The sequence below is a fragment of the Diceros bicornis genome, chromosome 38 (assembly GCF_020826845.1).
Source record: "Diceros bicornis minor isolate mBicDic1 chromosome 38, mDicBic1.mat.cur, whole genome shotgun sequence".
Lineage (NCBI taxonomy): Eukaryota > Metazoa > Chordata > Mammalia > Perissodactyla > Rhinocerotidae > Diceros > Diceros bicornis.
Window position 1 is genome coordinate 16,616,791 of NC_080777.1, and position 21,635 is coordinate 16,638,425.

Below are 21,635 nucleotides of genomic sequence, written 5' to 3' on the forward strand. Positions count from 1 at the left end.
AGAAAATGATGGGTTTGATTTAACATAGTGACATCTCTCTGTACCAGCCCCATCAAATGGCATGTGGGGATTACTGCACTGGGTTAGTTTTGGCCAAGCCTCCTGGTTTTATTTGGACTTTTTCATGATAACAATGACAATTTGTCACCATCCTTTATCTCTACCATTGGTGACAATAATCATACCACCATGCTGCTTTATGGGGCAATAACTTGGTTTCCTCATTTATCCACTCAGGAACTGGATTATTACCTCATAAAACAGTGTGATTGTACAATTATCAATTAAAACCTAGCTTGTTGAGACTCTTCAAAAAAAAAAAATCCCTTTTCCTAGTAGTGGTTGGCAATAATTCCCTCTGTCTGAATTCATGCAACTTTGACTGCCAAGATTCTAGTTCTCACACTGATTATCTCTTATACGACTTTTTTGTTGTTGTTTTTTGCATTGAAGGTGTTCCACGCTGTGAAATCCCAAGATCTGTATTATATTGTAAAAGGACTAAAACCTTATAGGATATACAACTTTACTATTTCTCTCTGCAATTCAATTGGTTGCGTAACCAGTGCTTCGGGAGCAGGGCAGACATTAGCAGCAGGTAAGATGTTTTAATGGACGTGAAAAATATATTATGTGTTTATAAACAAACAGCTACAAAGCTCAACACCTTCTCTAGTTTGGATTTAATATTTATCTTTTCTTCTTTCTTCTGCTCCCTCACTAACCCTGATTACTACCTACCTTGACATTTTTCTTTTTTTTTAAATTTTTTGTTTATTGCAGTAACATTGGTTTATAACATTGTATAAATTTCAGGTGTACATAATTATACTTCTATTTCTGCATAGATTACATCATGTTCACCACTCAAATACTAACTACAACCCATCGCCACACACATGTGCCGAATTATCCCTTTCACCCTCCTCCCTCCTCCCTTCCCCTCTGGTAAGCACCAATCCAATCTCTGTCTCTATGTGTTTGTTTATTGTTGTTAGGATCTACTACTTAATGACATTTTTAAACAAAAAAAAATAAACTTCAGTTTAAGAGGTGTCTAGGAGCCCTGAATTGCAGCTGTGTTATAATAAGAAATATAATTAGATGCAGAGTGACTCCAGGGCTCATCCACGACCCCACGTCCTAGCCGTGTCCCGACAATTGTTAGAAGTGTTTAGGAGGCTTTTTATGAGGACTCAGGAAACTTCTTCCCTCCATCTTGACCTTTTTTTTGGGGAGGAGGGTTAGGCCCACCCACTCCTGCCCTATGGGGCTAAAGGCAGATATCCAAGAATTACTGTGTTGTCCTGGTGTTATATTTTTATATAACGTAATTTTTAAAAATTGTTTTGTTGAGGACATATTGGCTTATAACATTGTGTAAATCTCAGATGTACATTATTATATTTCAGTTTCTGTATAGACTGCATCGTATATAGCACCAACAGTCCAGTTTTTATCTGTCACCATACATGTGTGTGCCTTTACCCCTTTCACCCTCCCCCTACCGCCTTCTCCTCTGGTAACCACTAATCTGTTCTCCTTATCTATGTGTTTGCTTGTTTATCTTCCACATTTAAGTGAAATCATATGGTATTTGTCTTTCTCTGTCTCACTTATTTCACTTAGCCTAATACCCTCAAGGTCCATCCACGTTGTCACAAATGGCTTGATTTTGTCTTTTTTATGGCTGGGTAGTATTCCATTGGATATATATACCTCATCTTCTTTATCCATTCATCTGTTGATGGGCACTTGAGTTGCTTCCATGTCTTGGCTATTGTGAATAATGCTGCAAGGAACATAGGGATGCATGAATCTTTTTGAATTGTTGATTTCCTATTCTTTGGATAAATACTCAGTAGTGGAATAGCAGGGTCATATAGTATTTCTATTTTTAATGTTTTGAGGAATCTCCATACTGTTTTCCATAGAGGCTGCATCCAGTTTGCACTCCCACCAGCAGTGTGTGAGGGTTCCCTTCTCTCCACATCCTCTCCAACACTTATTATTTCTTGTTAATTATAGCCATTCTGTGAGGTGGTATCTCGTTGTAGTTTTGATTTGCATTTCCCGGCAGTAGCATAATTATTAATTCATTTATATTAATAAGAAGCTCCTAAGTTGATAAAATTTAAATAAAAGGCTTGTTATCAAGTATGATTTTAGTAGGAAATGGTTTGTATAAATTTTTGCTTGCTTCACTTAAAACAAACTAGATTCACACAAACTTGATTATGTATATTACTAACACCTATATAACTCAATTACTCTGCTTTTAATATATTTCAAATCAGTTTTTCTGTCTGCAATTGAATAAGACTTAGTTTTTTGGTGCTTTTTAAGGAAGTATCCAGATGTGAGAAGGTTAAGGGACTCCTAGATGAACAACAGATATCGTAAGAACATATTTAGCTATAAAAATATCCCCTAGACCTTCTTCCTAACTGTCTTCAGGCCCAATTCTATAGTTTTGTTTTAGTTCTGGAAAAACTTGTTTGGCTCAAATTATCTCAACCAAGTAATTTTGTTTCTTCAAATTTTCCATCAAAGAGACTGATTCCCAAATTCTAAGAAATTATGTTTTATTAGCTCTATATCTGAACTCTTTGTATTTTTATATATTTAATCTATATATTTCATATGTGTGCATACATTTATGAAGTACCTAGATTGTACAAAATACTATTCTCCTATAGGACTATTCATTTATTTATTTATTGTGGTGAGTAAGTTTGGCCCTGAGCTAACATCTGTTGCCAGTCTTCCTCTTTGCTTGAGGAAGATATTGTCACTGGGCTAACATACGTGCCAATCTTCCTCTATTTTGTATGTGAGATGCTACCACAGCGTGGCTTGATGAGCAGTGTATAGGTCTCTGCCTGGGATCCGAACCCACAAACCCCAGGCTGCTGAAGCAGAGCTCGTGAACTTAACCACTACGCCACTGGGCCAGCCCTATTTATTTTTGTATACTATATTATTAGAGGGTTTCTGAATATGGATAACAGAGGAAGGCTCCCTATCTCCTTTTGGAAAAATGACACAATTTGAGACTAGAGAACAAATATTAAAAGAGTAATCAGTCTTATGGGCTAGAGAAAGTGAAAAGAGAAACAACACAAGCTGAAGATTGGTCTGGGGTATAGTGGAAGATAGAGGGCTCCCAACCATGTGACTGAGTAGAACTGAAATCACGGCTTCTCAGGGTTTTAAAACATGTAGAAATCATCTAGTGTGACTATCTAGATAACAATCATATATTCTTGGCAACATTCCCCCCAAGTGTTTGCCAACCTGTGTTTGCTATCTTTAGTGGTGGGGGAACTACTACCTCTCAAGCAAATCTATACCATGCTTAGAGACCTCTTGTAAAAGGTGATTTCTTATATTGATCCAAAATAGCTCCCTGTGGCTTCTATTCAACATTCTCATCTACTCCCTTGGGGGCCATCCTCAGTCTAATTCATCTTCCTCATGACATCACTTCCAATAACATTTTCAGTAACAATACCTCCTCCCAAGTCTTCTCTCCTTCAGGCTGCATACCACAACACCTCCCACCTGTACCACACACCGTAGATCCTAGCATTGTTTGTACAGACAACTCTCCTCTGGATGACATCTGGTCTGTCTTTTCATAGACACAAACTAAAGGAACTGAAGGGAGACATGTCTGTCCCCAGAGACTAGACGATTCCTGGAGATGAAAAGAGAAAAGCAGGAAAAATGTCTATGAAACAGAATCCCCCCTGCTCAATGCACCAATGATAACATCTGTGCTGATATCATCCTCATTGGTTGCAACAACAAGTTCTGTGGCATGGAAGACAGTGCACCTGGGTGCTCTGTGCAGCTGTCATTTTAGTTAATGATGAAGAGACTTAAGGCCACTTCTGCCCACTGGAAGACTAGTGAAGTAAAACTAATCTAAGTCCTCTGATTTCTCTCTTTGCCTCTTTACCCTTGAAAAATAGAACTTGGAAACTTCTTATATTCTCCGAAATCCATGAGATGTGCAAGTTAATTGATTTTTAAAAATAAAAGCTTATTCAGATATTTAGGGGAAAAAATGATAAGCCAAAATGCCAGGGCTTGAATTTGGGCTCTGCCGTCTACTAGCTGTGTGACTTTGAGTAAATTATGTTACTTCTGTGCCTTCATTTTCCAATTTATAGATAAGAATAGCCTATTTTATAGAGTTCTTATGAGGTTTAAGAAGAGTTAACATATGTTAATTATTTAAAGCAGTGCCCAGCATAGAGTCAATCTTCAATAAAAATTATTTTTTCGTGATTATTGTCATAATTATTGTATAATGCTTTTATCAGTCACAATGTAAATGTTATAGAATTTCTAATGTTATCAAAATCAGGAAGTTTATTTTATAACTGTGGTTCCATAACATTTTTATAATGTAACTCTACAATAGAGAGCCCTGAAACTAAGGATTATAATGCAAAAATAAACTGTAGGAGGGCGAAAATCTAAAAGCATGAGGTTTCAGTTTTGTAAGGAGTATGTCATTCAGAATTATGATACGCATTTCAAAGTTTTTCTCAAAAACTTCAAATTTGGTATTTGCAACATAGGGCTAATAATGCACCATAACCGCATCGTTACCATATTTTGTTGTGAATGCTCAATTCAGTAAGTATCTATTAAGGGTTTACTATTGAAAGCACTGTGACGGATTCAAAGATAATGCATTCAAAGATGCCTTAATGGTGTCTGCATTACGGGCATTGACATATAAAAGGTGGGATTAACATTATGGGGACATGAGGGAAGGATAAAAGAAAGTTATGGAAACATAGAACATGGGGTAGATAACTTTGATTTGGGAGATTGGGAAGTTAGATTAAATGGCATTTGAGATGGACTATACAGGATTGGTAAAGGTGTTTGCAGGTATTTGCTGAACATATACCATGCTAGTCACTCACTGTTTTAGTACTGTTATTGTTCCAGGTACTGATGTGTTGAAGCTGGGGTTTGCGAAGATTTCTCTGGCAGTGGAGTATAGAATAGATTAGAAGACATGGTGTAAATAGAGTCTGGTAGACTTTTCTAAGAGGCAATGAGGGAGTAAATCAGACAAATAAATGCAAAGATTGAAAGAAGGGAATGGAGTGGGATCAAGGAAGAGACATCCACAGGTTAAGAAGAGGGAATAATTGAAGATGACAGTAAATATTGTAGACCATGGTGATGCCATTAAATACAGTGGGAAAGATGAAGAAAGAACATATGGGAAAAATAAACCCAAGAATTTAAGTCAGATCATTTGAAAGAAACACATCCATGACAATTATAACCAGCCAGCAGCAGAAAATGCAAATTTGGAGCTTAAGAATGATGCAGATTTTGTAATAATCTGCATATAGATGGGAGCTAAAACTATGGATGATAATGAATTAATGAAGGTAGAGAAAATACAAAATAAAGTTCACATCTCAGTGAATGCCTATATTTGAGGAGAAAGAGGAAAGGAAGAGAGAAATGGTCAGAGTTAGAAAAAGAACCTAGAGAGAGCAGTATCACAAAAGTCAAGGGAAGAGAGAATTCTAGAAGGAAAATGTTGTCTATAACATCACATCCTATCGGGAAAGTAAGAGAAATGTGAACAACAGGGAAAGTGGGGTATCAGTGACCCTCCGGGAAACACTCTAATTAGCATGGTTGGAGCAGAAGCTGGAATGTAAAGAATTGAGTAGTTCCAGGAGAAGATGTGATGGTAAATTTAAAATGTGTGGTTCTTTGTTCTTTGCCAAAAGTTTCCATTTACTCAATTTCCATTTTAAAAAATTACATTAACTTTTTTGTTCTCGTGTGAAATCCTTTCTTTTCTGAAGGAAAAGTTATTTTAGTGTTCTTCTGGGCAAATGTTTATTTCTTAATCCCTTAATACATTTTGCCAGAACTCTCTGATTCTTCATCTGCCAGGCAGAGAATAAAGTCACTTGCAGGACAAAAGTATGGGAAAACAATTTTTGCTTACTGTTTGATTTATTTTAAAATACACTATTTTCAGGGGTGTTCAGATCACTGAGAGTGAACTTTTTTTTTTTTTTGGTGAGGAAGATTAGCCCTGAGCTAACAACCGTTGGCAATCTTCCTCTTTTTTTGCTTGAAGAAAAAGCAAACATCTGTGCCAGTGTTCCTCTATTGGAGGATAGATGTAACATCTGTGCCAATCTTCCTCTATTTTGTATGTGGAATGCCTCCACAGCATGCTGACGAGTGGACCATGTCTGCACCTGGGATCCAAACCCATGAACCTGGGCTGGCAAAGTGGAGCACATGGAACTTTAACCACTTGACCACAGGGTGGGCCCCTGAACTTATTTGTTTGTATTGGAATGCCGGGAAAAACCCAGCAGTTACAGATCCAACATTCTTCTTGCTACCTTTATTTTCAGCAGATGAATAAGTGTTTTTCTAAAATTTTCTTAAGATTAAACATTTGCATTTAACTCATAGATGTTAAGTCACAGAAATAAACAATGAGAAGGCCAATCCTTTTGAGTGGTCCACAGGTTTGGCATAGAATGGGAATAAAAGTTGACCTGCAGATTTGTGATTCTTCCTGCTGCTTCTTCTAGTAAGAAAATTGGGATTTGGAGGGTGTATATTACTGCGACGAATTCTAACGGATTTGTGGGAAATTAAACTCTTAAGTCTAAATGTAGTTTGTATGAGTTCATTATCAGAGATCAAAAGAAGCCAGTGACCATTCAAAAACTTTTGAAAAAGAGCACCAAAAATTAGAAGTAGTATTCAGCCTTTTCGAAGCACTGAATCATGAAAACGTTTCCTCCTTAAATCTCTGTCACAGAAATCAAAAAGATACTCATAAAGATCTATCTGTTTCATTAAAAAGCTTGAGAATTGTAATTTGCTCTCTTTTGTTTTAAATATTTTTTCAGTTAGAGACATGATTAGAATTGGTGCATTTCATCCAGAATATTGCATTGTCACCCTTTAGTTTTGGAGCCCACGACAAAGATTTCAGGGAGGTATTCTCCCAGCATTAGCTGCCTCTCTCTCCATTGCAAAATCTTCAAGCAGTGTCATTGGTGGCATTGGAGTTACTCCTGGGTATATGTAATGAACTGATGGACTGGAGCCTCTTAGAGTTCTTGTTATACTTTTCCTTAAGATTACCCTTTTAATTGAGGAAATTTGTGTGTTTCTACCCTTCGCAAATTAAGTACAATTTAAAACTTTCTTAAGAGAAATTCCTTTTGGGGATCCATTCCTGGAGGAACAATGTGATATTTCCTTTCCCTGTCATAAACTGATCTCTGCCCTACAAGCTTAGAAGTGCCCATCTCCCATTAAGCAAGTAATTAGTGGTGCATTCAGTTTCTTTTTCTGAATCCAAAATAAAATGTATAAGCTGTTTGCTGCTCAGTTGAAAACACACATTGTTTTGCATGCAGGTACATAAGTCTTTTCATTGTGAATAGGACCCAGAGTGATTAAACAAGCATTCTTAATATGTTAATTTATAATTTTAATTATAACAATTTTGTATATATAGTCATTAGTGAATACTAATATAAATATTTTTCTATCTTTTAATTCATAATGCATAAACCAATCATCCAGTTACTTGTCTGAGGTTGCCTGTTTTTGTTCCATAACACAATCTTTGTTCTTAGTTATGAATGCATTTTGTTCGTTCCTGCCTTGAATAATCCCTCATTAAGCTAGTCACTTTCTGCTCCATGCTAAAAAGGAAAAATTATCATGCAAATGTGGCATGCCATATTAAAAAGCACATTACCAAACACTTTTGTTGCTGTCCTTCAATTAGTTTCCCTTCTTTGAATTTAATTCCATTTGTTGTTCAACTACCGACTTGATGTATGGACTCATGAATCTGAGGCTGCTGCCAAGAAAGTGGGGGAAAAAAATCAAAGCCTGTTCGAAGAGCTGCAGAGGCGAGCTGAAATGAATTTGCTTCACCTTTGACAAGAACACTTGAACAGCACTGGAATCCTCTGATGTTTCAACTTGGCTAATTATCCAATTATTTATTTCAAGAATAAAGGCCCTGTTTTACAATTAGAGAAGTGTAAAGCAATCTGAGAAATTTGGTAATGACAGATGACTTAAGTAACTTCTAAGATAAACATTATCTGTGCAAACTTGTCTCACTGTTCTCAGGCAACAGTTCTTGGGTCTTAGCATCAGTGCAATCCTGAATACACTGAAGGGTTTTTTTGTTTGTTTTGCTCTTTCAACAACAGAAATTATTTCACGCTTTTAACCAACATGTCAAATTTCCGTGGCTCTTAAGCCATGTTGAAGTTGTATTTCTCTTGATTAAAAGCTTTTGGTTCAAAGCAATACTTTTTAATTGCCTAATGATATAAGTCAGTTCTTAGGAAAGAACCGCACATTTAGGAGTTCATTTGCAATATAACTGAAAAATTCATTGCATGGCAGTAAAACAATTTACTGTTAATTACGAGGAGAAGAATTTGCTGTAGCATGCTCACAGATTGCCATGAATCATACAGCACTCCTAGAGATTTATAACAGATGTGTAAGTGGGATGAATTAGCAGGGTTTAATAACAGAGACACAAATCATGCAGACTTCAAGGAGCTTTAATTGATATACTAGAATGTGACGGGCATGAATCACTCAGCCATTCAACAGCACTGTAACATATGGTGAGCACAATATGCTGCATCTTAAATCGGTTGGTGAGTCGTTGGTCGTCCCATATGGTGGAAGCAATATATTTTTCATGATTAAAAAAAAATACATCCATTTTTTAAAGAAATATGATTGCAAAGCATGTTTGTTATTGAACCGTCACCTGAATGCCAAACTGCTTTATTTTTATGATTTTTTTTTTAACATGACATCTTCCCAAAATAAATAGCGGCTACTGCTTGTAATACCAGATCACTGGAGGCGGTATCAGAACCAAATTTGTGCTGTTGGCACACTTGACCCACAGCAAAGTTTATGGAGGAGTGCAGCTAATGGTGGCCGATATTGTCAGGGAAATCCTTCAGACCTGGGCAAAGCCAACAAAAATGAAAGGAATGATGTCACTTTCAGAGAATTTCAGGAATGCCCAGGTTTGCAAATAGAATAAAATGAGTTGAATGGGAGACCATTGCTTAGCATGGTAGGAAAGTAGCTGTGATCATACTCTGACCCCTAATGTAACAATTGGATGCAACATTTTATACTAACCTCTTACTTAAATGTTCAGTCCTTCTGGAACATTCTAAAAGAAATCCTGGCAGACCATCACATAGATGGTAGTACCAATTCCGTGTCATTCTTGAAGAATTATTGCAGTGTGTGAAAACAGGTATCCTGGTGCAGGCCAGTACCTGGTAGCATGCAAAAATCTTTTTACTGAAACTGGAATCTGGCAGCTTTTGGCAATGCTTTTGCAGCATTAGTAAATCTGACAGACTTGAAAAAGGAATATTGCAGCCTTAGAACTGTGGCTGCCAGAATTTAATGTCAACAATTAAAATTTATTTTGATCCTTACCTACTGTTTATTACTGTTTGTATACACAACAGACCTTACTAATACAGAGATGCACTATTAGGTGGAATTACCATCTGTTCAGAGGGAAATGCTGGCATCTGTCTTAGATGCTAAAACTAAAATGATATTATTTCTAACAAAGCAAAATTAACTGCTTTTTACTCACCAACTTTAATTTTGAATGTGTGGATGCAACCGAGGAAAAGACTTGTTGATAAAATATGTAATGACCTCTGTCACCAGGTCTGCATTTAGATTTGTGACTTTAGTGGGGCCTCTATTGGCCTTTTTGGCATGCAAAATCACACTTTTTAAAACACTGTTTCAGCTTTATAATGTATTTACTATAGTAAGGCATTAAAATGACCCAATTAAAGTATGTAAAAATTGCCTGAATCAGAGAGACTATAGTATGCAAAATATTTTGATAGGTGTGCCCTAAATGAGTACAAGGAAAGAAATTAAATAGATAAAAATTCATCTCAACAAAGTTACCATAGGTCCCACAGTTAATACCTTTAGGAAAATATAAGCTGTATCTTCTTTGTTAGACTATTTTTAATTTTCTCTTACATTGACATATATAGAAGATTTATACTCAGCCCCTCCGCCCTTGTTTTTAAGCCTAAGTTATCCTATTAAAAAAGGTCTCTAGCTTTTTGAAGTTAAGAGAATTTGGATTATCAAGGACAATGGTAGTTTCCATACTGATGTTGGATCTGTGATGCTGCTTTCTGAGAAGCCAGACTTCAATTCTATATATCACAAAATAATAAATTGTGTCACACCAGCGTTTAATGCATGTACACAGTGCATTAACTGTAACTGTAGTACATTTATTTGTGCTAGAGGAGACTTGAAAATGATTAAAAAATCAATACTTTGCTGTCAGAGAAGCAAGTGTTACGATGCATTTAAGCAGTTAATTGCATAAGCCCCATAAAATCTTCAAGTTTGGGTAGCAAAGATGCCATAATTACAGTCCAAGAAACTACCTTTTGTTAATAGTAGACTATAGAGAATGGTGCTTGCTGTTATCATTACTGCTGGATGTGCAGTTCAGAAATCATGGATCCTCTTCTCTCTTCACATGTGGGATGCTGGGTATGTGCCTATTATTGATGATCACCAAAATGAGAGCTGGTTAAGGTAGTGTTTATTCACCAAGGTGGTGGTTCTTCTTAAATTTTCTCAAAGCAGTGCTTTCTGGCCTTTCATTACGTCATGGAACACATTGAAAAGTCATAGCATTTATATGCCATACTGGGGTAAAGAAACAAGGGGAAAAGATAGCTGGCTTCCTGGAGGGCTGAGGGGATCTGTATGTCCAGCCTCCCTTCATAGGGATGCTCATTTACTAATTGAGAAGCACTACTTGAAAATAGTCATTCACAGAATTTTGAAACTTGAAGAGATCCTAAACATAATCGAGTCTAGTGTGCTCTTCAACAAATGAGGTACTGAAGAGCAGAGAGACCAAATAATGGATTAGCCAATGTTCTTGAACCAGGGGCCTAAAGACCCAGTCTAGAATCTAAGTTTTCTCCTTTCCAGATCAGTTCTACTATACATATTCTCTCTTGAAGGAGACTATAAACAAGGAAGGAAATGACAAAGTAGATTTTGTTCTTTTTTCCCAGTCGGAGAATAGATAGTCAACAAGGCAGCATTAAGTGATCTCTGAGGGGGGGGGAAGAATCTTTTTCTCTTCTGGGCACTGGTTGGAGAGCAGTTGGCATAGGCCAGTTGCCAACTGGGAAACAGGCCTTCATGACTTGGGTTTCTGGTTTGAGTCCTGGGTCTTAGCGCCCTTTCTCACGTATTTTGGCCTAGCAGTGTTTGCTAAGTCGCATTTCTTGTGACGGTTCTGCATCTCCGAGAGCAAGTCAAAATCGTTTTCTATTGACAAGGCACATGAGGATGTCTTATGTTAGTCTGCTCCCCACACATCCCTGAAAGGTGGGAAGACTGTTCATTCCCGAGTTCCTATCTTCATAATAGAAAGTTGGTGATGTCTTAAGAAACTGACACAGCCGTGCAGTCTTCATAGACAACAAACTCTTCCTCGAAAACAAATAAAGAGATTAGATTTTAAAGACTTGTCATCTACAAGCGCTTCTGCTCATTTAGTCTTCAGTTTTTTCCCTCTGATGCTCAAACTCCACACTACATAAATTTTGCACGTGTAAATTTATGCATTATGATATGCTATTAATCAGATTATAAAGTAATAAATGCTGCATAAAGATGAACATATATTATCAGAGCATTTTACAAAAGAATACTTATAAATAGAAGAGCTAGACTAGAAACTGGATTACAGTGCTATTGCAAAAAGTACAAAGACATTGTAATTTTATTACAAGTGGAAACAGACTTTGTATGTTGTTAGTCTTGGAAATGATGGATATTGAAGATTCACTTTATACTTTACACTTATAAGAGGATTTTCTAAGTAAATACAGGTGGATTTTGAATGTGGATGAATTGTATCCTTTTACAGTATGTAATTTGAAAGATGTGTTATTGGCTAGTAATAACAGTGCCTTGTATTTGTATAGAAATTTATTTTGTAAAACCTACAGCAACTACGTATATTGTTTCTAAAAGCAGTTATTGTCAAGTTTTCCGCTGAAAATTTCTCCTCATGTTGTAGATGGGAAAACTGAGTCAAATATAAATTTTAGGTGATTTTTCTAAAATCATGCAGAATTGGAAATTACAAAGTGAAATATAATCTCTAAAAGTCTGCAGAGTCCTTTCCACTGTTCTATGTTGTCTCTTAATTTACTGTTTTATGCTTAACAAATTTATGCCTATAATCCCTTCACTTTGATAATATGACAATCTTTTATTCCCCGTATCTCCCAGTGATTCTGTGTTTGTATGAGTGTGTTTAATAGTTCAGGAGCGTCTATTTTTCTTGTCATCATTCTACTTGTGTGTGTGTGTGTGTGTGTGTGTGCGCACGCGCGTGCGTGCGTGTATGTGTGTGTGGCCAGTCTAGTTTAATTGATTGAAAATTTTCCTCTGGTCTTAGAGGAACTCTGAAGATAATGACTCAGTGGGGTGCTCACCCGTTCAAATGGGCTGGGTTGACTCCTCCAAGTGAAATTACAACATACCAGCTGGAAGGTTATTTAGTTTTTTTAAAGCAAGAGAATAAGAAAATATATTCCACTTCGACTCATTCTCTGGAGCTGAGTTCCTAAGAATAGTCTAATTGCTTGGTGAAATAATTTCCCTGTGAAACTAGAAGTACTCTACTACTTGTTAGAGTTTAAATAATCAACATTAATTTTAGTGGGTTCTCAATGCAAGAGTGCCCTTATTGATTATAATCATTTTGTCAAATTAAAAAAAAAAATGTGTGTGCTCTCACTTTTAGGAGATATTAAAACAAAACAAAACAAAACAAAAAATCTCCACCAAGTTGCTGGAATGCCTTTTGTTTGTTTTGCTTGACTCTGAATTTATATCCCTGATTAAAAAGTGATTTTGCACTATGCTATCAATGGGAAAATGCTTCTGAATACTATAGTGATACAAACCTTCATCATTATCCCCTTCCAGTGAAATAAAAGTGGATCAGATGTCAAACAAACAAGATCTTGAGGAAGAGGCTGCTTTTAAACAAGAATGAAACTCCTCAGTTTAAGAAGTACAGACAGTTTATTCATAATTTCTCTAAATATTTACTTAAAATGGAAATCCTATTCTCAACACACCAAATATGTATAATTTGTGATTCTCTAGATCTTTGCTCTCCAATATAGTACATATATATATATATATATATATATATACACACATATATATATGGTTATTTTAATTTAAAATAAAATTAAATGAAATTTAAAATTCCATTCCTTCGTCTCACTAGCCACACTTCAAATGCTCAATAGTTTTATGTGGCTAGTAGCTACCATATTAGAGAGTATAGACCTGGAACATTTCCATCATTAGAAAAAGTACTATTGGATATCACTGGAATAGATGATACTTTTCAAACTGAAAAGTTCAGGTCCTTGTGTCTCAGAATACTAGGGAATCTTAAGTGGAATACAGAAAACATAACAGAAGAGCTCAAAATTCCTCTTTTGTGCACCTAAGTAGCAAATTTTAGACAATAAAAAATGATATAATTGATCCTCCATTGCTTCCCTGAACCCAGGACTCAAAAATATTTGGCAGTCCTTCTTCTCCAGTCAAGCTTATAGCCAATAATGACCTGCTGAAATTTTAATATAAAGATGGAACTCCAAACTCTAAAAACAAGCTTAGTGGGAGAAGAAATTTCTGGATGACTTAGCTTTTTTTTTTGTTTAATTTTTTGTTTATAGCAGTAACATTGGTTTATACTATTGTATAAATTTCAGGTGTACATCATTATACTTCTGTTTCTGCGTGGATTACATTATGTTCTCATGTTCACCACCCAAATACTAATTACAGTCCATCACCACACACCATGTGCCTTTTTATTTTGTTTTGGGTTATTTTGAAGACAGATCATTGCTTGTAGAATGAAATCTTTGAAAACCTACCATTTAGCTAATTTTGGGCAAGGACTGCTAAAGGAAATCATGCATAAAATTTATAGATTCATACATGTATAAAAATAAAAATATCACGTGATACTTTTGTGGCAGAAGATGAACAGAATTGTTAATTATCTTTCTAAGTTGATGAACTTTTTGCTCTGTGTCCTCTTTTCTTTCCTAAAAGTTAAAATAGAATCACAATTGGTTGTTTCTCTTTGGAAAGCTGGCTAAGCCTTCTAGAAAGTGATAAATAGTCATTGTTCTACGCTATTTTAAGGTGAATTTCCTTTCATGGTTTAAGAAGGTCAATTCTTGTATTCACATCATTTTCATTTATGTTTATTGAAACAGGCAAAGACTTTGTGTCTGCGTAAGGCTGTGTTAACACAGGTGTAAATTAAATGTCCAGGGCCTTCGTTTGGGCCCTTAATAAATAGGCTTGGTCATTATGACGTTTATTTCTTTCTTCACTTTCACCTCTCAAATCCAGCTGACACATTTAGCGTGGATATGAATGTCAGCCTACAAGCTCAACTGTTTAAGAAAAAAAAAATCAAAACAAGATTCCTTTTTAATAACTCAGTTGTTATTCTGATCCCCATTCTGGTAGGTTGTAGGGAAAAATCTCAAATCTGTTAGTCCTGGGGTTTCCCAAGGGCCTCCAAAGAGTTGCCGGGGTCCCAGGACCTCAAAGCATGCCAAGGTCCCAGTGTGTGCGTGGGCTCTGGGCACTCACTACCCCAAAGTTCAGGCCCTGCTGGTGGTGTGGTCACTTCAGGGCCAGGAGGCTGCCCAGAGTCTGCCATGCCTGGACCAGAGTTTGTAACCCCCCGAGCTCACAGGCTTGTTCCCGAATGTGGATGCTTTGTTTGGCCTTCAGAATGGTTTTTGCTGTTTATTTGTTTTAATTTAAGCCAGTTACTAAGCTTTAAAAATCAGAAAATTATAGGGGTTGGCCCTGTGGCGTAGTGGTTAAGTGCGGCTCGCCCTGCTTCCGTGACCCAGGTTCGCAGGTTCACCTCCTGGGAGCGGACCTACACCACTCGTCAGCCATGCTGTGGCAGTGACCCACATACAAAATAGAGGAAGGTTGGCACAGATGTTAGCTCAGGGTGAATCTTCCTCACCAAAAAAATCAGAAAATTACATATAAAATGACTTCTTTTATAAAAAAAAAATAAATAAATAAAAGATTTGGCAACTGTAGGTCATCAATCCTTCATCATCCATTGGCTCGCACAAATTAGGGACCATTCACCCCCACCCAGTTCTTCTCAGACCCCACACTGCCTCTTGTCTTCCTAGCTAGCCCATTTCAATCATTTTCTTCACCTGCCTGGCCTCTGTGAATTGCAATCCTGAGCTGATGCCACATTAAGACAAGGGGCTCTGCTCTTTGTGATCAGTAGTCACTGGCTGAAGATTTCACAAGAAATCTTGTAGCTCCTGGGTGAGGTAGCTCCCACTCCAGCAACGGGAATTCTCCAGAACAAGGAGCAGCTGTGAGCCAATAGAAACCAATAGGCACAGAAGCTGGAGCGTTGAGTTACCTGCTTGGTAAAGAGAATCTGAGTGGGGCACCAACAGACTGTAATATATAGTATCTGTTACTTAGCAAGAAAAACTTTTGTTTACTCATAAACATTTTGTGTTAAGTATTTGTTAGTCATTTAAATTTTGTTTAGTCACATTTAAGATAAACTCTATCTTGTGTTTTTAGTTCCTAGAACCAAAGAAATACTTGAGACCACAATTGATTTGATTTTTCTGTGATACACACAGGTGCATGTGTTCATATGTGGAATATCTGAGTCTAGAGATAGAAACCAAATTCTTGAATGTAATGAGTGTTTTCTAATATTTAGCACCAGCCCAACTGAGGCCTCCTCTGGTTGAGGGGATCAACAGCACAACCATCCGTCTTACGTGGCTTGAACCTGGAGAACTGAATGGACCTTTTCCTATATACCAGCTGGAAAGGAGGGAGTCATCTCTACCAGCTCCAAGGGCCGCAATGGTGAAAGGAGTTCGTTTCACAGGAAATGGATATTATAAATTCCCCAGCTCCACTCACCCAGTCAATACAGACTTTACTGGTAAGCGTGTTTGACATCACTATATTTAAAAGGCATGAAGCCCCAAGGTGTGTTCTATTATTTTGATATCTCCTTACAATGAATTTTTACTATGCCTATTTATAGAAATACTAATTCAGCCCTTTCATAACTTTAGCCTGATTGTGTCAACATGCCCATCTTTTTAGTATTCTGGAAAAAAAAATGGAGGAAAGAAAAGAAAAAAGTAGATGTGGAAAAGCAGCCTGATTGGATCAAAATATGTGCTGGAAATGACTCTCAGACACTATTTCCCAGAATGTGTTCCTCAGAATATTTCACTTGCTCTATGAAAAAAAGAGTTCTATGGGCAAATCAGTTTGAGAAATTCTCCATGCTATTTGAGATTCTCAATACACATCAGGTTAATACAGCCTCTAAAAAGAATTATAAGAAAGCTATTTAACTTTGTTAAGCTAAGTATTCCTAATGCTTAGTTGATGTAAACGTTTATTTTTTGGGTTTATTTTTTTTTTTTTGGTGAGGAAGATTAGCCAATCTTCCTTTTTTTGTTGCCAATCTTCATTTTTTTGCTTGAGAAAGATGGTCCCTGAGCTAACATCCATGCCAATCTTCCTCCACTTTGTATATGGGACGCTGCCACAGCATGGCTTTATGAGCAGTGTGTAAGTCTGCGTCCAGGATCAGAACCTGCAAACCCCGGGCTGCTGAAGCGGAGTATGCAAGCTTAACCACTATGCCACCAGGCTGGCACCATTTTTTGCTTTTGTTTTTAGTGTAACAATTATTAATATTCCATGTTCTATGGAGAGGATTATGGGAAAAACTTATTTTGGGAAAAGCATACCTTCTATGGGCCAGGACTAAAGTGAGGCACTTGCTTCCAGCACAAATTTAAAGGCATCAAAAAACTCAGGAATCATCAAAAATAATATTTTAATACAATATTTTAAAAAATGGAAATCATTACCAAAAAATCCCCAATAAAGTATCAAAATTTTAAATAAAGACAGGATCTGACCCTCACTTCCGTGATCCTGCCTCGTTTGCCTCCCCTAACTCCTGGTCTCACTGGTTCTACAATATTCTGAAGTCCTGATACCTCTGTGAATTACAGGTTTTAAAAGCACTATTTAGGTATAGATATAAAAAACTGTAACTATTTATGGTATATACTTCATTTTACCAATTTTTTTTAAATTTACAAAGTTTAAGACATATATTATTCTGTAAACTCACAACAATATTAATTTAATCCATGAGGAAGTCTTTTTGGAGCAAATAGCTAGTCTTTAAAATGTTGCCTGTGTTGAGGACATTGAACTGGAATTCGAGCTATAAAATGTAGCTCAAATATCATCGTTTTATTTGTAACCTAAAATAGTAAATAGTTTGCTTTTAAGTGAGGCTGGCTGCTGATATACATTTGTAATGAATTGTGATTATGTTCTAGCTGAGATGTATGGAGATTAACACATGCTTAACTCCTGGCCTAGTACATCAAAATCCTCGTGGAGTATTAGAAATTCAGCCACGGAGCTCTCCTAAAATGCTCAACTTCTGCTCAATAATTGTAAGAGAGGGAAGAAAAGAAAAGAAAAAGTAGGTATCTAGAAAAGATCCAAAAGATAAAAAATAAAAGACTTTTTCTCAAGCGGAAATAGCAACTGCTTTCCTGGTCCAGCATTTGGCTTGTGATATGTTTCTTCGAGGAAACAGCATTCGTTTCGATTCATCTGGGTAGAGCTGCTTCAAGAGTGTCAGCTCGGATTTGCTGGCTAGCCAGCCGACAGATTTTTGATGGGATCACCTACTGTTGTTGCAGTGAAAGATAGAGTGGCCCGTCCACCGTTAATAAATTTAGTCGTCTGTGCTGTCTCCCTAGCCGGCCTTATACTCTGAGGTGCAAGGCCAGGGGCAGATGTAGTGTCTGGGAAGTTTTCCAAATTCCTCTTTAAAAAAGTTAGGCCATAAACACGGGCCTCACACTGCAGGATCCTTCTGTCTATAACAAAGCCTCCAGCTGCCCAGAAAATGAGTTTGGGGTACACATCATTTGAAGGACAAGGCAGGGAGATTACAATTTTGGCTTGAACTACTCTCTGGAGCTTTGGTGATTCCTGGAGAAGAAGTTCTATTGCATTGAGGCACGTTCTGGGGCATTACTGGCTCTTTTTATTAGTCAGCTCTGCCTTACTTTTAAGACTCTCTTAACTTTATTTTTTTGCTGAGGAAGATTTGCCCTGAGCTAATGTCTGTACCAATCTTCCTCTATTTTGCCTGTGGGTCGCTGCCACATCACGGCGGCCAATGAGTGGTGTAGGTCCATGCCCAGGAAGCAAACCTGGGCCTCCAAAACAGAGCACGCCAAACTCAACCACTAGGCCACAGGGCCAGCCCACCTCTCGTAACTTTGAAAGTTACCAGGTCTACATCAAGTGATTGGTTTGATCCTTTGGCTCAATTCTCAGGTTTGGTTGAATAATTTTATTGAACTGGGCCATCGTTTGCTAAATTGATCCAGTTAATAAGCAAGTACAAGTTTACAAAACCAACTCAGTAACTCGCCTTAAACTTGTATCTTCCTAAGTAAAGAGACATGTGTATAATTAGCATCCTACATTTGTTGTACTTGTGTATTCTCTCATTCAATCCTCTACAACCCTGTGAGGTAGGTATTTTTGCCCTCATAGTACACGAAGAAATGAGGCTCCAATAAGTGGCTTGCCCAAGGTACCACAGCTACTGAATTCCAGGGTTGAAATGTGAATGGAGGCTTTTGGTTCAAAAGCTGGTACTTTGCCATAGAGGGGGAGGAGCATATGTGGACAGTTCTTTGTGGAATAAGAAGTATCTTAAAGTAATAAACGAGGATGGGAGGTGAAATCCTTGTCACCCAAATGTTCTTTACCCAACACTGCAAAACTTTTCGGATTTGCCTTTTAGTTGTTAGCTTTTCAGGTAACAAACAGTAAATAGTGTTGGTGTTATTTGTTTTTTGCTTTCCCAAACACATCTGGGGATCAGTTTTTTTTTTTTCCATAGCAATTAATTCCAGAGTGTCACTAGAAGCTAGATGTTTAATATTTGAAATTATTATTATTATTATTATTTTTTTTTTGTGGAGGAAGGTTCTCCCTGAGCTGACATCTGTGCCAATCTTCCTCTATTGTGTATGTGGGTCGCTGCCACAGCATGGCTGCTGACAAGTGGGTCGTGCCCTGGAACTGAACCCGGGCCACCGAAATGGAGTGCGCTGAACTTAACCATTAGGCTACAGGGCCGGCCCCAAGAATGAAATTATTTTAAATGGGCTGAAGTGCTGTGGGTCCGACAGTGCTTTCAACTCACATTCCTCCATATTTCATGTAGTTTTTATATGCTGAGGCAAATTTCATGAGCAAATCCTGGAAATCTCTAAAACGATGAATTATATTTAAGAAGTGAATGATTATGAGAAGAACTAAGATGTCTTTTATTTTGAATTATTCATTTCAAAATCTCACACTCTAACTAAAATGATTCCTGAAATATGAATGGAGATATCAAATAACACTCAAAAACAAATATGCGGGGATGTGTATTATTATACATATTTTATATATGAAAAAAGTCTGATTCACCCATCAATGACAAGATTTGTAAATACATTCATAGCATGTTCCATGGTCATGAGCAATATGTTAAAAGTCTTGCCATAAACTATTGTATTACTGCAGTTCAGGAAAGGAATCTCTTCTATAACTCACCTCTTTTCCATATTTGCTTTAAATATTTTTATCTCATATGATATAATGAAAACAATTCAAACATAAATATATGTCTTAACATGTTGTTTAATGTTGTAAATTATTAACCTTAGTATTGTAAATGAACTCTGTCAAAATCTCCCTTTGGGCTGAAAAATTAACCAGATGAATTTTTTTTAAGACCTATTTTTGGTCTCTTTTCTTACATGATACAAGTGGTCTTTCAAAAATCTAATATCCAGGAAGGGTATATTATCAGTCGTTTACACCCGAGTATAAATTTAAGACCATGTATTAACTATTTCACTTCTATATGATTGAGAGTGAGGGCTTTGGGAGCAGACTAACTGAGAAGTTTCAGCACCAGGCCCTATTATGTACTAGCAAAACGTAATTAGACAAACTACTTAATCATTTTTGTGCCTCTGTTCCCTTTTCTTCAAAATTGGCACAATAATACTGCTTACAATATTGATATTGACCAGATAGGTAAGGATTAAAGGAGAAAGGAGATAGCCCACCTAATGAACTGTGCACGGTATCTGCCACGCAGATTACTTAACAGTCATTAAACATTAGCTATTAGTATAACTCATTTAACAAATATTTATTAAGTGCCTACCATGAGACAGGTGCTTTTCTGAGTCTTCTGCAATTTGTAAAATCAACATTCTATCAATTCATCTGCTGTTAAACATACAAGATGTTTACCTACATGTTATATCTGGGGTTTGAGTAATATGTAATTTGTGTATTAAAATGTGATATTTACTTTCATTATTGAAAATAGTTAAATTAATCTACCTAGTATTGAGATATGGGATAAACTACTTTTCTGTGGATCTAATCATTCTTGTCCATTAAATTGAGGGTTGTACTAGATGACAAATGCCTTAACTTCTAAAATTCCAAATCAATGAATATAGAAGATTTAAGTAGGCTCAAAAATTCAAAATAGAGGTTATTACCAAGGCATCTGTGAGTTTAAAAACATCTAGATTTTTAAATAAATTGTTCAGTTATGATTCTTTCAAATAATATTACATTCACAATTTAAGAGTAACACAAATTTCCTCTTTTTCTCTACTCATCTGAAGCATTTATGGGGATAAGTTAATTTATGGGGATAACTTAGGTGATATAGGGAGAATTACCCAATATAAAATGGAATTCAATACTTGGGTTATATCAGAGAGTGTAAAGAAGTAGCAAATATGGGGCTGGCCCCATGGCCTAGTGGTTAAGTTCCACGTGCTCTGCTTTAGCGGCCTAGCTTCCATTTCCGGGCAAGGAGCTACACCACTCGTCGGTGGCCATGCTGTGGCAGCGACCCACATACAAAACAGAGGAAGATTGGCACAGGTGTTAGCTCAGGGCAAATCTTCCTTAAGCAAAAAAAGAGGAAGATTGGCAGCAGATGTTAGCTCAGGGTGAATTTTCCTTCAAACCTTCCAACCTTCCAACAAAAGAAGCAGCAAATTCAACGTAATTTCATGACGCTGTAACCAGAAATCACATAAACATTCATGGTGAAATATTCCCCTGGTTACATGGGGTTAACAGTACTTGCTAAAACAGAAATAGCAAATAGAACATTCCCTCCCTTCTGCAGCTGGAAGGGGATATCATTGTCTCTTCAGAGAAAAAAAATGCTCATTTTTCTCAGGATTGCAGAGTAAATCCACTTGATTTACACAAAGAATTTAGTCCTTTCCATGTAATACTAGTAATCCAAA

The 21,635-nt window shown here is 36.8% G+C and overlaps 1 protein-coding gene across 1 annotated transcript in view; it reads left to right on the plus strand.

Annotated features, from left to right (window-relative positions):
- Positions 1 to 21,635, plus strand: part of USH2A (usherin) — a 747,185-nt gene that overhangs the window by 232,379 nt on the left and 493,171 nt on the right. The window contains exons 19-20 of the mRNA XM_058533703.1: positions 454 to 598; positions 15,941 to 16,171. Coding sequence (XP_058389686.1) covers positions 454 to 598; positions 15,941 to 16,171 — 376 coding nt within the window. The remainder of the gene's footprint in view (positions 1 to 453; positions 599 to 15,940; positions 16,172 to 21,635) is intronic.